The 13,780-nt window shown below is 29.8% G+C and overlaps 2 protein-coding genes across 14 annotated transcripts in view; one reads left to right on the forward strand and one right to left on the reverse strand.

Annotated features, from left to right (window-relative positions):
• LOC106746314 (rho guanine nucleotide exchange factor 12) overlaps positions 1-4,647 on the forward strand; it is a 52,133-nt gene extending 47,486 nt beyond the window's left edge. For all 11 annotated transcript variants that reach the window (XM_014622804.1, XM_014622805.1, XM_014622807.1 and 8 more), the window contains 3 exons: positions 1,348-1,495; positions 1,775-1,818; positions 3,286-4,647. In XM_014622804.1, the coding sequence (XP_014478290.1) occupies positions 1,348-1,495; positions 1,775-1,818; positions 3,286-3,387 (294 nt within the window). In that variant the 3' untranslated portion in view covers positions 3,388-4,647. The remainder of the gene's footprint in view (positions 1-1,347; positions 1,496-1,774; positions 1,819-3,285) is intronic.
• A 3,461-nt stretch (positions 4,648-8,108) lies between these two features.
• LOC106746316 (adrenodoxin-like protein, mitochondrial) lies at positions 8,109-11,816 on the reverse strand. Of its 3 annotated transcripts, none has more exons than XM_014622816.1 (4): positions 11,430-11,816; positions 11,280-11,331; positions 8,917-9,164; positions 8,109-8,434 (listed from the first exon to the last, which is right to left on the reverse strand). In XM_014622816.1, exons 1-4 carry the CDS (start codon positions 11,539-11,541, stop codon positions 8,331-8,333), a joined length of 516 nt encoding a protein of 171 aa, XP_014478302.1. In that variant the 5' UTR covers positions 11,542-11,816; the 3' UTR covers positions 8,109-8,330. The 3 variants fall into 3 exon arrangements, with proteins under 3 accessions (XP_014478302.1, XP_014478303.1, XP_014478301.1); XM_014622817.1 differs by lacking the exons at positions 11,280-11,331; positions 11,430-11,816 and adding exons at positions 9,390-9,506; positions 9,616-11,166; XM_014622815.1 differs by lacking the exons at positions 11,280-11,331; positions 11,430-11,816 and adding an exon at positions 9,390-11,171.
• Positions 11,817-13,780: the final 1,964 nt, after the last annotated feature.

Raw genomic sequence — 13,780 nt, forward strand, 5'->3', positions numbered from 1 at the left:
TATATATATATATATATATATATATATATATATATATATATATATATATATATATATATATATATATATATATATATATATATATATATATATATATATATATATATATATATATATATATATATATATATATATATATATATATATATATATATATATATATATATATATATATATATATATATATATATATATATATATATATATATATATATATATATATATATATATATATATATATATATATATATATATATATATATATATATATATATATATATATATATATATATATATATATATATATATATATATATATATATATATATATATATATATATATATATATATATATATATATATATATATATATATATATATATATATATATATATATATATATATATATATATATATATATATATATATATATATATATATATATATATATATATATATATATATATATATATATATATATATATATATATATATATATATATATATATATATATATATGAATACAATTAAATTTTATGTAATATATATAATAATTTTAGTGATAAATATTTTAGTGATAAATAAATTAATTAGACATCCTAAGTCGAGTCTTAGGACATCCGAAAATGACGTCGATATGTCACAGCCACTAGACATCATTTTATAACGTCTGACTGACTGCAAAAATAGGATCAATATATGGGATAAATTGATTAAACATTTACATCCTAACATACTGCAAATCTAAATTTGATTGTTGCGCGCATAAGCATGTAAATTGATTGAAATTTTTTTTTATAAATCTTTTGCATTTAGATCATAACGCACTTGAAATATGTATTAATTTAATCCTTATGTCAATACTCCGAATATCTATTTCAAGTTTAATATTGTTTCTTATTATTAAAATAAATTGGAAAAGAGTCCCGAAGGTCAGGAACGATAGGGAACCCCTTTTCTACCTAATATGAGAAATTTTGTAATGGTTAACGGGTACCTTGCTAAGTAACAAGTATGTACTTTGACATAGAATACTAGACATATGTATATATGCATGCATGCGTATGTTTTGTTAAATTACGTACAAAATATAATTAATTGCATCTATAAAATAGACTGTACGGCTGATAAAGAATCAGTGAAATAAGGTAAGAATATATGTATCCTGAATTATATTTATTTATTTATTGCAGATTTAGTGATTTAATCATTAATTAGACGTTTGTACGATCAATGGAAATCAGCGCGGCACTTAATGTGTTAAAATACAGCAAATATTAGAAAGCGCAACTAAAAGAAACATTTATTTCATTTCTGAGATTTTTCTAAATCTTTAATCAATTGCAGGATATCATTAAGGAAAGGGAAGAAGAACGGGAAAAGCTACGGCGAGAATTGCGCAGAAGTAGAGAACGTATACATGCACTTGATACTGACGTACAGCGCCGCGAATTTCCGGGAACGACGACAACATCTTACACGCAAACGGCACTTGGTTAGTCTTAATTTTCATTTAGTTCTATATTTAAGGTTCCATTATTACTTAACACATTAAGGGCGGGAGTCGTAGTACTACGATTTAGCTCGACTGCGGCTTAAAGGCGGGAGTCGTAGTAATACAATTTAGCTCGACTGTACCTTAAAGTTTTTATGATCACACAAAATATCGCCCGCCGTTAATGTGTTAATAGAAAATGTTAAAAAAAAAGAAATGCATTATATTTTGATTTCATTATATTCTGAACTAATACTGTACAGCACATTGTTTTTACAGATGATCTGTACCAAGAAAGTTACACCGATGACCTCACTCGGAATGTAAGAAAGATTTTCTAACTTTATTAACCATACAAAGTGCATTAAAAACGTCACAGTGAACTCTCAATATATAAATTTAAAAAAATATAAGAACTTTAAAAAATATTTAATATAAATATTTCTCTTTTTAAATGTATATTTATAAAAGAATTATAGATGTATATGTATGTATGTTATAAAAATCATTTTCTAAATCTAATGAATAGAAAAAAATAAATAATTATTTTTTATTTTTTGCCGGAATTAAAGTATTTAATGATAAAGAAATAATTCGGGTTGACCGTTTCCTATGATCGTATACATTGTAGGAACTGCACAGCACTATAAAGTATAGGAAATTAATATTTTTATAACAAAGCGAGAAATAACAAACGTGACATATGTGACATTAACGAAAAATTTCCACTGAATTCATAACATTAATGAAATCATGCGTTGCATAATTGTATCTAATATAATGTTGTTCTACACCGCGAATATCTAATCGTAATTATTCATACACGCGCGCACGTGCACATACATACACATATATCGTGAAATATAATCGTGAAACCCAAAATGACGTTGTGCCATCATATTATTATCATATCTTATTTCTTATCCTATTTATCTTCAGTTTAGTCATGGGTCTAATAAAAGCTGAATAACAAGTTTCGTTGGCGTCAGAGTTGTTCTGTAAGATATTTAAAATGCTGGAAAACAGCCAAGTTTGTGCGACCTAAATCATGAATAAGTATAATGTGTAGCGATGTATAGCAATATATGTTATGGATTCGATGGAAATTTTGGGTTGATAAATGACCAATTTTACAACTCGTGTATCGCATCGTAGCAGTTGCCTCAAACACTACAAAAGTAGATACAAACTTGTCATAAATAAAATTTTACTTTCATAGAGCGTATATATACAGGGTTCGGCTGAATAACATGTAAAAGACGGCAAAATGTGTTTCTTATGAAAAAATAAAAAAAAATGTGTTTGGTTTTCGGCTAAGTTTGGAGAAAATTGAATTTGAAAATCCGCTGTCTACGTATGCGGTTAAGCTACGGTTCATCGGGTGATTTTGTGTGTGTGTGTGCGTGCGTGCGTGCGTGCGTGCGTATGTATGTATGTATGTATGTATGTATGTATGTATGTATGTATGTATGTATGTATGTATGTATGTATGTATGTATGTCATTACTCCTAAACGCATTTAATTTTTATTTAGGAAATTTTATTTTTTCTATCTCCTACATTTTTGATACAATACATGCTCCGAAGAAAAAACCCGACTTTTCAAAGGGATGTTTTCCTCCTTAAAAGTCTAATTGGGTACATAAGAAAAAAACGTGTTCCTTATTTTAGTCTGAATTACATGTTTCACGCCCATCTAAATCGGAAGGGGACACTTACTGTTTGTCAATCTGTAATGTTCTTGTATATCCTGTTCTTTGCATTTTGTAATGTTCTTTATGTATGATTAGGAGGAGCCCGTCGATATGCAGGGAGAAATAGCTGTAGATGTGGATGCAGAAAACCTTGAATTGAAAACGGAAACTGAAGTAATGGGCGACAGCGTTGGCTGAAACACATCTATGAATCGTCTTATATCAATTATATCTTTGTCGATCTGGTGCATTTCAAGAGCGGTGCTGAAATGCCCTCGCATTCATGAAGAAATCAAAATTATTTGTAAAAAGATGGAAACTATGGACAACGTATATATGCTTGCGAGATTCATGGCAAATAATTCTTTGCCATAGGCGATAATACACTAAACATGTACAGGGAGCTATATAGCAAAAAATATTAACTGTTTTGTTTATTTAATAACTTAGAAAGTTTGACAAAAGCGTATGTTATAAATGCTGCTGATCTTTTTAATTAATAAGAATGCAATAAATTATATTTATAAAGTACAATAAAAAAACTCACAATGTATACATAAGCGTTTTTCTATTATCTTCTACAAAGAACAAGAAGATATATCGCGAAAAAAATATCTTGTTCAATGTTTATTTTTTTTTATGTTTTGCAATCTATGAATTATTCACATAAAAAATTTCTTTACAATATTTTAATGGAAGAGAATCTTTCGTCAATATATCAAGCAATATATTGACTTAATAGAAATTAATAAAACATTAGTTATTAAAATATAATATTTCACGAAACAATGTATTACATCGTTACTAATGAAAATATTTACAGTATTATTTACAACTTATGTTTTCGTCGAAGCCTTCAAAAGTTATTACCAAAATAATGCAGCTAATAATTTTTGCTTTAATCCTGTATATACAGAGTATGAGTATGTATGAGTGGGCGATTAATATCTGCCAAAGATTTTATGTAAATGGATTTACATAATTCGCGCTACATATATATATATGTGTATGTGTGCGTGCGTGCGTGCGTACGTGCGCGCGCTATGTGTATATGCATGTGTGTGTATATATATATGTGTATATATGTGTGTGTATGTATATATGTGTGTGTGTGTGTATACACATGCACACGCATGTGCACATGCAATTCTTAAACGTAACTTTTGTACGTCTCGCGTTATTTTTGTGTATCAGGTCTTGTAGATTACTATTATTATTCTTAACATCATTATTATTATTATTGTTATTATCATTATTATTATTATTGGAAGCCTGTTTTATATATAAAGGAGAATGATAAAATAATGCGCGAAAAAGTTGTAGAAACACGTATTAATATAATTATTATTATTGATTTATTGATTTATATCAAACTCGCTATAATGGATATAAGCCTGGGTTCTGATTCTTGTCTATAAAACTGTAACATTAGAGAAATTATAAAACTCCACCTTTGAATTCTTAATCTTTCATACCAGCGATATGGAACAGAAAAATAACCCTTGATGAGACTATGAAAAGACACAACAAACGATGCAATTTTTTCACACGTTTTTAAAATTATAGGAAGTAAGGAAGTAATTGTTTACAAGTGATAAAGAGATAAAATGGATATTTTCATTTGATATCAATATAAAACATATATAAAAAAATTACTTGAAATTGACAGAAAAACGTTAAGACATTTGACTTATCATATGTAATCTATGTCTGAAATCTATCGGTAAAAAAATTTACAGTCTAAAAACTTCGAGGATCTTATTGGAATAATTAAATATTCAAATGCTTATTCCAATATGTAAGATTTTGTAAAGATTCTAGACTGCTTTCTCGGGAAGTTCAAGAATTAGACAATCCAAGGACAAGAGAATTCTAAGATACAAGATTCCAAAAAATCTACAAATACAAATATACCACTATTTTATAGAGTAGACGATAGTTTGTGTACTTAAATTTATTATATATAAATAGGATATTCTCGTCCATTCTCTTTTATATGGGATATCTCAAAACAAATATGTGTCATTGGCTACGTTCAGTAGAGAAATCAGCTTTGCAACTGTTGTAAAATTCATGAATCTGATTGGTGTATGCTCTTAATCTTGATTGAATCTAAGAGCATACACCAATCAGATTCACGAATTTTCTAACAATTGCAAAGCTGCTTTCTCTACTGAACACAATCATTATAATGGTCTCGATAGAATTTTCAAACTTGTTTTGTGTAAATGAAGACTTAATTTAAGGTAGTTTCCATTTGTATTAAATAAACCACCTTGTGAAGTGGTCGTAGAATAAATTTACACAATCTAAAAATACCCTCCTCCTCTCTCTCTCTCTCTCTCTCACTCTCTCTCTCTCTCTCTCTTTCTTTTTTCCACTCCTCTCTCTTCTTTCTCTACAAATTTTACATGTAGAGTTTAAGAATCTTACTATCCGAACAATAAGTCTATAAGTCTAAAAATTCATCAAAATTTTCATGTCAAAGATCTGAGAATCCGAATTTTTTAAAAAATAAAAATTAAAAGTTCGAAGTGAATTTAAAAATTAAAAAAAATTTAAGTAACGAATTAAAACTACACCAAGATTAGAACTTTCAGCGAAAATTTAGTTGAATTACGGAATACACTTTTTATATACATATATTTTTTAGACATCCTTTATACAAATAAGTTTAACATTAATATGTTATACAGAAATATAACAAATAATTATCTCATTTCGCAAAGTCAATATTATGTTCACCTATAGTACTAAACAGTATTATTTTCTCGTGGGAATTGTGTGAGTGAGTGTGTGCGTGTGTGCGTGCGTGTATGTGTGTATGCGTGTGAAGATTATTTTAAATTAATTATTTGGATTGCAAGAATTATACTTTAAATTAGTGATTTTTGCGATATCGCATTATGATAAAATAAAGAGTATAAAGTCTCTCGCAAATTACAACCATGTAATTAATTTTTTTACGAACCCATCGTAATTTCGCAAAACAATTATAAAATATGATACAAATTCACTTTTCGATTGGATGTGTCCCATAGAGACGTCAAATAATTTTGCATACGCGCAATTACATACATATATAATTTACTGAATAACAAAATGTATTAAGTATTCCAAAATAATTGCTGTGACTATCCTTGTTTAATAATATCAGAAGCGAAAAAACGCATACCAAAATTTTTATACTTTTAAATAAAAAGTTATATTCACAAAATAACATTTTTGATCCATTCAGCACACTTGTAAAATTGGATGAACATTTTTCATCAAACAATCAATAAATAATCGCAAAATTAACTTGACATGAAATCTTCTTTTCTAACTTCTTTTATCATGTTTTATCAATGTTAATTTTACGACTATTTATTGATTGTTCGAGTAAAAGAAAAGTGTTCATTTAATTTTACAGCTGAATCTATTACAAATGTCGTTTAATGAATATATCTTTTTATTTGAAAGTATAACGCAAAAAAATTGTAGCATGCGTTTTCTCATTTCTGACATTATTAAATGAGGACAGTTGTAGCGACTATTCCGGAGCCTTAAGAATTATTCTTTTACATCTAATATCACAATTTGAGACAATTAACATAAGTATAGCTCATTTTTAAAGTATATGGCGTTATATGAATATATGAATTAATTTTGGTATCTTCAAGAAGAACACCATATAGATTATATTAGTTACAGTGAACTAACGACTTTGAACGACTTTGAAATTTTGCAAATAAATCTCTAATTTATTATGGCAAGAGATTTAAAACTACTTATTCTTTTAATTTTCATTTCTCTTTCTTCCCCTTTTTATGTAAATTGGGCGACTAAATATATTGGATTTATCTACTTATATAAAATCTTTGCTACTATTATAAAACATAACACTTATTACAGAAAAAACAACATTATTGTATATGTATAAAATATTTAATAACACATTTAATTGATATTGTATATGTATAAAATATTTAATAACACATTTAATTGATATAATATNAATTTCACTGATGTTAAGAAAGAGGAGAAAAAGAAAAAAAGAAGAAATTATAAACATGAAGACACGTTTAATTTCTATGACATAACTTTATCAATTTTGTTGAATTAAGGCTTCGGAGTAGTCGCTATGATTCTTTGTTTAATGACATTAGAAGGGAGGAAACGTATGCCAAGATTTTTTGTGTTATACTTTCAAATAAAAAGATATATCTACAGAATGACGTTTGTGATCAATTCAGCACACTTGTAAAATTGGACGAACACTTTTTTTTTATTTGAACAATCAATGAGCAGTGGTAAAATTAACGTTGACAAAATCATGAGAAAAAAGATTAGAAAGAAAAGTTCTATGTCAAGTTAATTTTGCGACTATTTATTGATCGTTCGAATAAAAGTGTTCGGACAATTTTATAAGTGTGTTGAATCGATCACAAGTATCATTTTGTGGGAATATTTTTTTATTTGAACGTATAACGCAAGAATTCTTGGCATGTGTTTTCTCGCTTCTGACGTCATCAGATAAGGATAGTTGCAACGAGGGACCAGGAGCCTTAATTCTTTGTGCAATCGAACAAGAGATCGGAAGATGAGCTATCCTTTATCCTAGTTGAAACCGAGTCAGTATTAAATAATGCAAAAAATACCGAGTGCGTTCTGCGATATACTTATATCGATCATAATAAGATATCCATACTTTTCATCTAACGACATATTCAAAAACGATCAGCGTTGCAACTACTACCTGAACGCGTAAAATAGCATCGTATCTTTCACTAAGAAATAACCTGATACATCCCGATATTTTCATTGTTGCAAGTACTTCATCACCGAAAATGTTTTTGAGCTCTAGAATTGTGGGACACTTTCCCCAGGTAAGTAAAAGTTGTTTTCTCAGGATTTCTCTAAGGAATAACATATCAAAATCGAAGTAATTCGTGATATGTAATTTTTTGTAAACAGTTACCATATGCATAATCTGAAGTAGAAAGATTATATGCTTACGTTACAATAATTCGTCTCATTATAAGATGTATATATGTACAAACAGATATTATACAAAAATAATTTCTACATGTTTTACTGATTCACATGTTTTAATTTAACGTTTCACATCATTAATTTAAATACAGAAAAAACAATATTCTCTAATGTGGTGTTGGGGTATGTCCGTCTACATAGAAATTTCTAGTTGCTTTGGGTAGTTCTAGTTGGATACCGTCTAACTCCTTTGTTAAGATTATTTGACAACCTAAAAAAAGAGGAATGAGGATTAACTTATATATATAACATTCATATACAGGATGTCTGATGATAAATATGATAACGTTCATATATATGTAAATTAAATTAAATTGAATTAAAAAATCCTATATCATTATGCAAATAAATGTAAATTTTTGAGTTATTAATTAAAGAAGATCGGCGAATGATCGCACGCAATGCAATGGATGAGCTCTGTGATGGCAGTGTCTGTGAATATCCTATTCACCATCTGCAACCAATCAGGACCGGAATAATGAAATCAAATATGAAACACAAATCTACTTAGTGAACAGTTGTAGTATTAAATGTACGCAATTGAATGCATTGCCCACACTAGTGAAATATAAGCGTATAATAAGTATCATAGATATAATATGTATATTGGAATAGGTATCACAGTATAATGCCAAATGAAAGTCAATATAATAGATAGTAATAAATATCGCATTTATTCTAGAATTTTCGTACCTAGTCTAGAATTTTCCCTTAAGAAAGGTGCCAAATCTAAGAGATCTTCTTCTTTATCCTCAGGAACTGAAAGTTTGTTCAGATAGTCATGGTGCACATATACGTGACAAGTCGTACATGCTAGGGAGGCCTCACATGCTCCTTCCATTTCAATCCCATATTTATGAGCTAAATAAAGTACATTGTCTCCTACTTTCCCTTGTACCGCATACTTCTTGCCTCTTTTATCAATAAAAATGACATTGACTCTGGAAAGATAACCAATAGAGTAATTTTCACTACATATAATCGGTGTTAAAAAATATTAATAAAAAAAAATATATATATAATAGTAACTTATTTTTTATTTCTTTTCTCATGTTGCAAAAAATCTGTCATTTTTCGGAGAAGTCATATTTAATTTCGTTTATAGTATGGAAATTGGGTATTGTATGGAAAATGGAAAATTATGCTTATTTCGTTTTTGTACATACATCTTTATGAGTTTATAAACATTGATTGTTACGAGGAATACTGTCGAAACCTTTGATGGCCGAATTGATACAGCATTCCGCCTGGTTAGTAGGAAAATCCAATTCCTAATCCGATTCCTGGTTGAGGTAATATTTTTCGCAATATGAGAAATGGAACCAAGAAATAAGTTATTATTTGATTTATTAATTAGAGATGGTTCCATGAGTATTTGATATATATAATTACATTATTGAGACTCAAGGATCAGTGCATACGTAGAAGGCCGCGTATATTTGTCCGAAAAATTCTTCGATGCGTGCATGATACGCGATGAACATTTTTATTCTCCCATAGATATATTGATATTAATAATATTAATATTTAAGTGACACTATAACATATCTGTGTTTTAGCTCCTCATGATAGCCTTATACATCGTCCGGAAACTGATTTCATTTTTTCCATAATAAATAGATAATAAATGAACCGTAATTTTTTTATTTATCTTCAACGATTATGTTATAAACAAGTTAAAAATATTTCTTAAATGCCACTTCTTTTAATATTTTCTCATTTTTATACCTTAAATACACAATATACATGATTATGTACATTTAGAAAATCGAACTTCTCTGCCAATTATATTCGGACCAAAAATTTTCATCAGGAACATCCTTTAAAACGATCTCACAACATTTTACTCAAATGAGGTCAATATATGGGTCTTGAAGGGTTAGTATAACATTATAAATATTGAAACACAATGGAGTCTGGTCGTGCTTCTTTAATTCATTAAATAAGACTCTATATGTGGAGACAACTTTTTCAACATTATTTGTAACATAATAAGAAACAAATTATATGTGCAAAAGTTTTATATTATTTGAACTATAATACTTTCAATGTTTACGAATACTTATAATAGAAATAATCCTAATATAAATAATCACACACGTGTTTTACATAGTTTTAGCATATATACAGGATGTCCTAAATCAACAGGGGCAAACTTCACAAGAATGTAAAACAGATTGAGGTGAACAAAAAAGTCTTGTACGACAGGTTTAAAGTTCAAAGTTCAAGGTAATGATGTCTGTCGCAGTCAAGTACAACAGTTATCATATATTTGTAGATTAGGCTACTCTGTACAAAAAAGTCCTTTACTATTTTGCAAGTGACACGCGAATTTTTGAGTGATTAATTAAAGGAGTCTCTATACATGATCATTTTCAATAATTAATAACATGAAATTTTGCATGTTGTTTGCAAAGTGGTACAAGGCTTTTTTGTTCATCTCAATCCGCTCTACATCCTTAAAGTTTGTCCCTATTTGTCTAAAACATCTTGTATATACCTTCCACATACAATTATCCTCTCTCCTCCCTACATTTATATTACATATCATTATTTACAGATCTTTACTGCCTCGATTTATAGTTTCATGATATTTATCTATATATTTTATTTGTAATTTTGATAAATTTTTAGTATCAAAACAACTTGACCAAACTTTTGGAAATTCATATATTCCATGCATTTTAAGGCATGTAAATTAAATCCATTAATACAACATTTACCAATATTATCCTTTTAATTATTGTGTTTTTATAATCAAATATATAGCATTGATATAACAGTGAGTAATAATAGTGGTCTATTGCTGAGATATTTCTTTACTGTATATTCATGTACTGTTTATTCCGTATTTCTATTCATATGAAATAATTCAATAAAATATAATAATTTTGAATATTTTGTTGAATTTCTATGCATGCTACTATGTATTCTTTATTCCAAATTATATTTAATATTTCTAAATTAAAGTAAAAAATTTATTCAATTATTCGGTTTCATAAAATATAACATGTGTTTATTTTATATCAGCCTACCTACATATCTATGATACCTACATATCAGCTTCTGTTTTAGGTTCTTGCATTTCATATTCACTTTGAAGCATACCTATAAAAAAAAATTGTTTCATTTTACAAATTTTATAATGTAATAATCAATAACATGCCAATGTGACAACATGAGTGTTTACATTATGACGTACTTACATCTTGTCATGTGAATTTTATGGTTAGATAATGTAATCGTATTCCTAACTGTGTGTAAAGATTGCTTTTTTATAATAGGAGAAATTGATAATGATCGTAAAACAAACGTCATACTCAATATCGCACAATGTTGCACTTTTTTCAAGTAATATATACAGTATGTAAAACAACTGGAGCCTGGAACTACAATCTTCTCCTTAGTTGTGGCTATGAACCACCCTGAGGCCTGTCTCCTACGCTACTGAAACCACAATCTGTTTTGGCTTCTATCCACAGGATGCGGAAATGCTTGCCGTGGCAGCCAATAAATTTTAGGTTCTCATAGAAAAACAACATGTTGATCAACTACTGCGGTAAGCATTGCCGCGTCCTGTGAGCAAAAGTCATTTCTGCTTCTCAGTTCTAGTTCTAGTTCTCAATTTTGGCTGCGGATGTCCTTAAGCCTGTATGGATTGAAGATTGTGATTGAATTGAAATTTGACCAATCAATATAAAGTTCACTAAATTTTATTAAACTTGAATTCAATTAACTTTGTACTGATTGGCTAAATTCAATCTCAATCCCAATACCCAATCCATAGTTCCTATTTCATAGTTCCTAAAGTTTTCCTCCACAATTTGCGGGGAAATCCCTATTTTCCTGGGAGAAATCCTTATTTCTCTATTAATATCTATGAATCACCCAACTCTACTTTCGTGACTTTAGTCATTGAAGTCATAAAAGTACACTAAAGAGTAATATTTCTGAACGCAGCCTGGATATTTCAGAACACAGCTGGTGTCTAATGGCATGCACACAGTGTAGATTTCCGAACGCAACTTGAAGCGTAGTCTACAATGGGCAATAGGAGTATGTTTATAAAAAGTAAGAGTAAGAAATTAACCAATCATAATCGATGATTCTCCTTACATTCGAATATGGTTGATCAATTTCTTATTCTAACCCAAACAGCACGTAAACGTTCGAGGAATGTTCGCTTTGCGTTCACGTGGTTTGGTTATATTCAAACAAAGTGGGAACGTTCGAAGAACATACGTTTTAGAACCTTTAATACATACCTTACGTAACAAAAATGTCGCAGTATCATAATTATGCTGCTCTGTTACAATTCCATTTTTTAATTAAAATATATACATCTTGAAGTTTGATTATGTCTATTTATAACAATTTATAGCTCACCTATTTATAGCTCAGACAAAATAATTCCTCACTAACTATTGTGACTTTTGCAAAATGGTACATAACTTTTCTGCTCAGCATCATCTGTTCTACTTGCACACCATGGAAACCGAGATTAATTTGGGACACTCTATACATATACAGGGTGTCCTTTTTCTTTTTTTAAACGCGCTCGTGTGAAAGTAGAACGAGTTAAATTGAATAGAAAAGTAAAACAAGGTACATTTGCAAAATTCGCAACAGGGGAATTAATTAATCTGTCTAAGCTGATGAGCGCACGAGAAGCGGTAGATCGAACACGTAGAAAGAGAAAAATGTCTTCGACGCGGCGCGCGATGATGACACTCGCGGGGTTTGCCGCGTTTCTCCGTCCATACGAGACAGTACGCGACGCGTGATATACTAACTCATATTTACATACGCGTAAAATATTCCCGTATAGCTGATCGACGCCGAAACAAAGTGTCGCCGCTTCGGCTACATAGATATGCGTACATAAAAGTGACGAAGCGAACAGCGTGCGAGGATCGCACGTTGAAAGATAATTTCGTCTTCCCGTAATGTTTACATCGTGGCAGCGCGCTATCATTTCCACACCACCTTGCGGTAGATAGCATGGTGCGTTTTTTTTATAGTGGTTTCCCCAGTAGGCCTAATCCACTCTCATTATTTAATGTTTTAAAAACTGTTCGAAGTGACGTCCTCTTTCTCGCATGCGGAGTTCGGTTACTCGAGGAATATTGCGCATTGCACGGTACGCTGTGTCCGGCACAATATCGAAGGCCGCAATGATGGCTTCACGTACTTCGTTCTTTGTTACTATTTCACTGGTATTCTACTAAATTGTTCACATGGCACCGTAGGAAAAAATCTAAAACGTCAAGGTCTGACGACCGTGCCGGCCAGGCGATTTGGACACCACGACTCATCCGCCTACTCGGATAACGCGAGTTAATTTCAAATATCGCGTACTCGTCGGCGAAAATGAGGCGGAGCACCGTCATGTTGCAAAATCAAGTCAACGTCGAAGAGGTACATCAGCCAGGAGAATTGGCAAATGGTTACTTAAAAATTCGGTGTAAATTCTCCCCCTCCCCCCATTTATATGTTGCGGGAGAAAATGTGGACCGACCTGAAAATCATCGATGGAAAAATTTATATTAATAAGCAA

This window comes from Dinoponera quadriceps, unplaced genomic scaffold (genome assembly GCF_001313825.1).
Source record: "Dinoponera quadriceps isolate SergipeBrazil2010 unplaced genomic scaffold, ASM131382v1 scaffold566, whole genome shotgun sequence".
Lineage (NCBI taxonomy): Eukaryota > Metazoa > Arthropoda > Insecta > Hymenoptera > Formicidae > Dinoponera > Dinoponera quadriceps.

What these genes read in the sequence shown, in the direction of transcription:
- LOC106746316 (XM_014622815.1), bottom strand. Translation starts at nt 9,592, where the DNA reads ATGGAACCATCTCTAATTAATAAATCAAATAATAACTTATTTCTTGGT. An exon ending in GTTTATAAACTCATAAAGAT is followed by an intron (nt 9,165 to 9,389) that starts GTATGTACAAAA and finishes TTATCTTTCCAG; the next exon opens with AGTCAATGTCATTTTTATTG. An exon ending in AAGGGAAAATTCTAGACTAG is followed by an intron (nt 8,435 to 8,916) that starts GTACGAAAATTC and finishes CTCTTTTTTTAG; the next exon opens with GTTGTCAAATAATCTTAACA.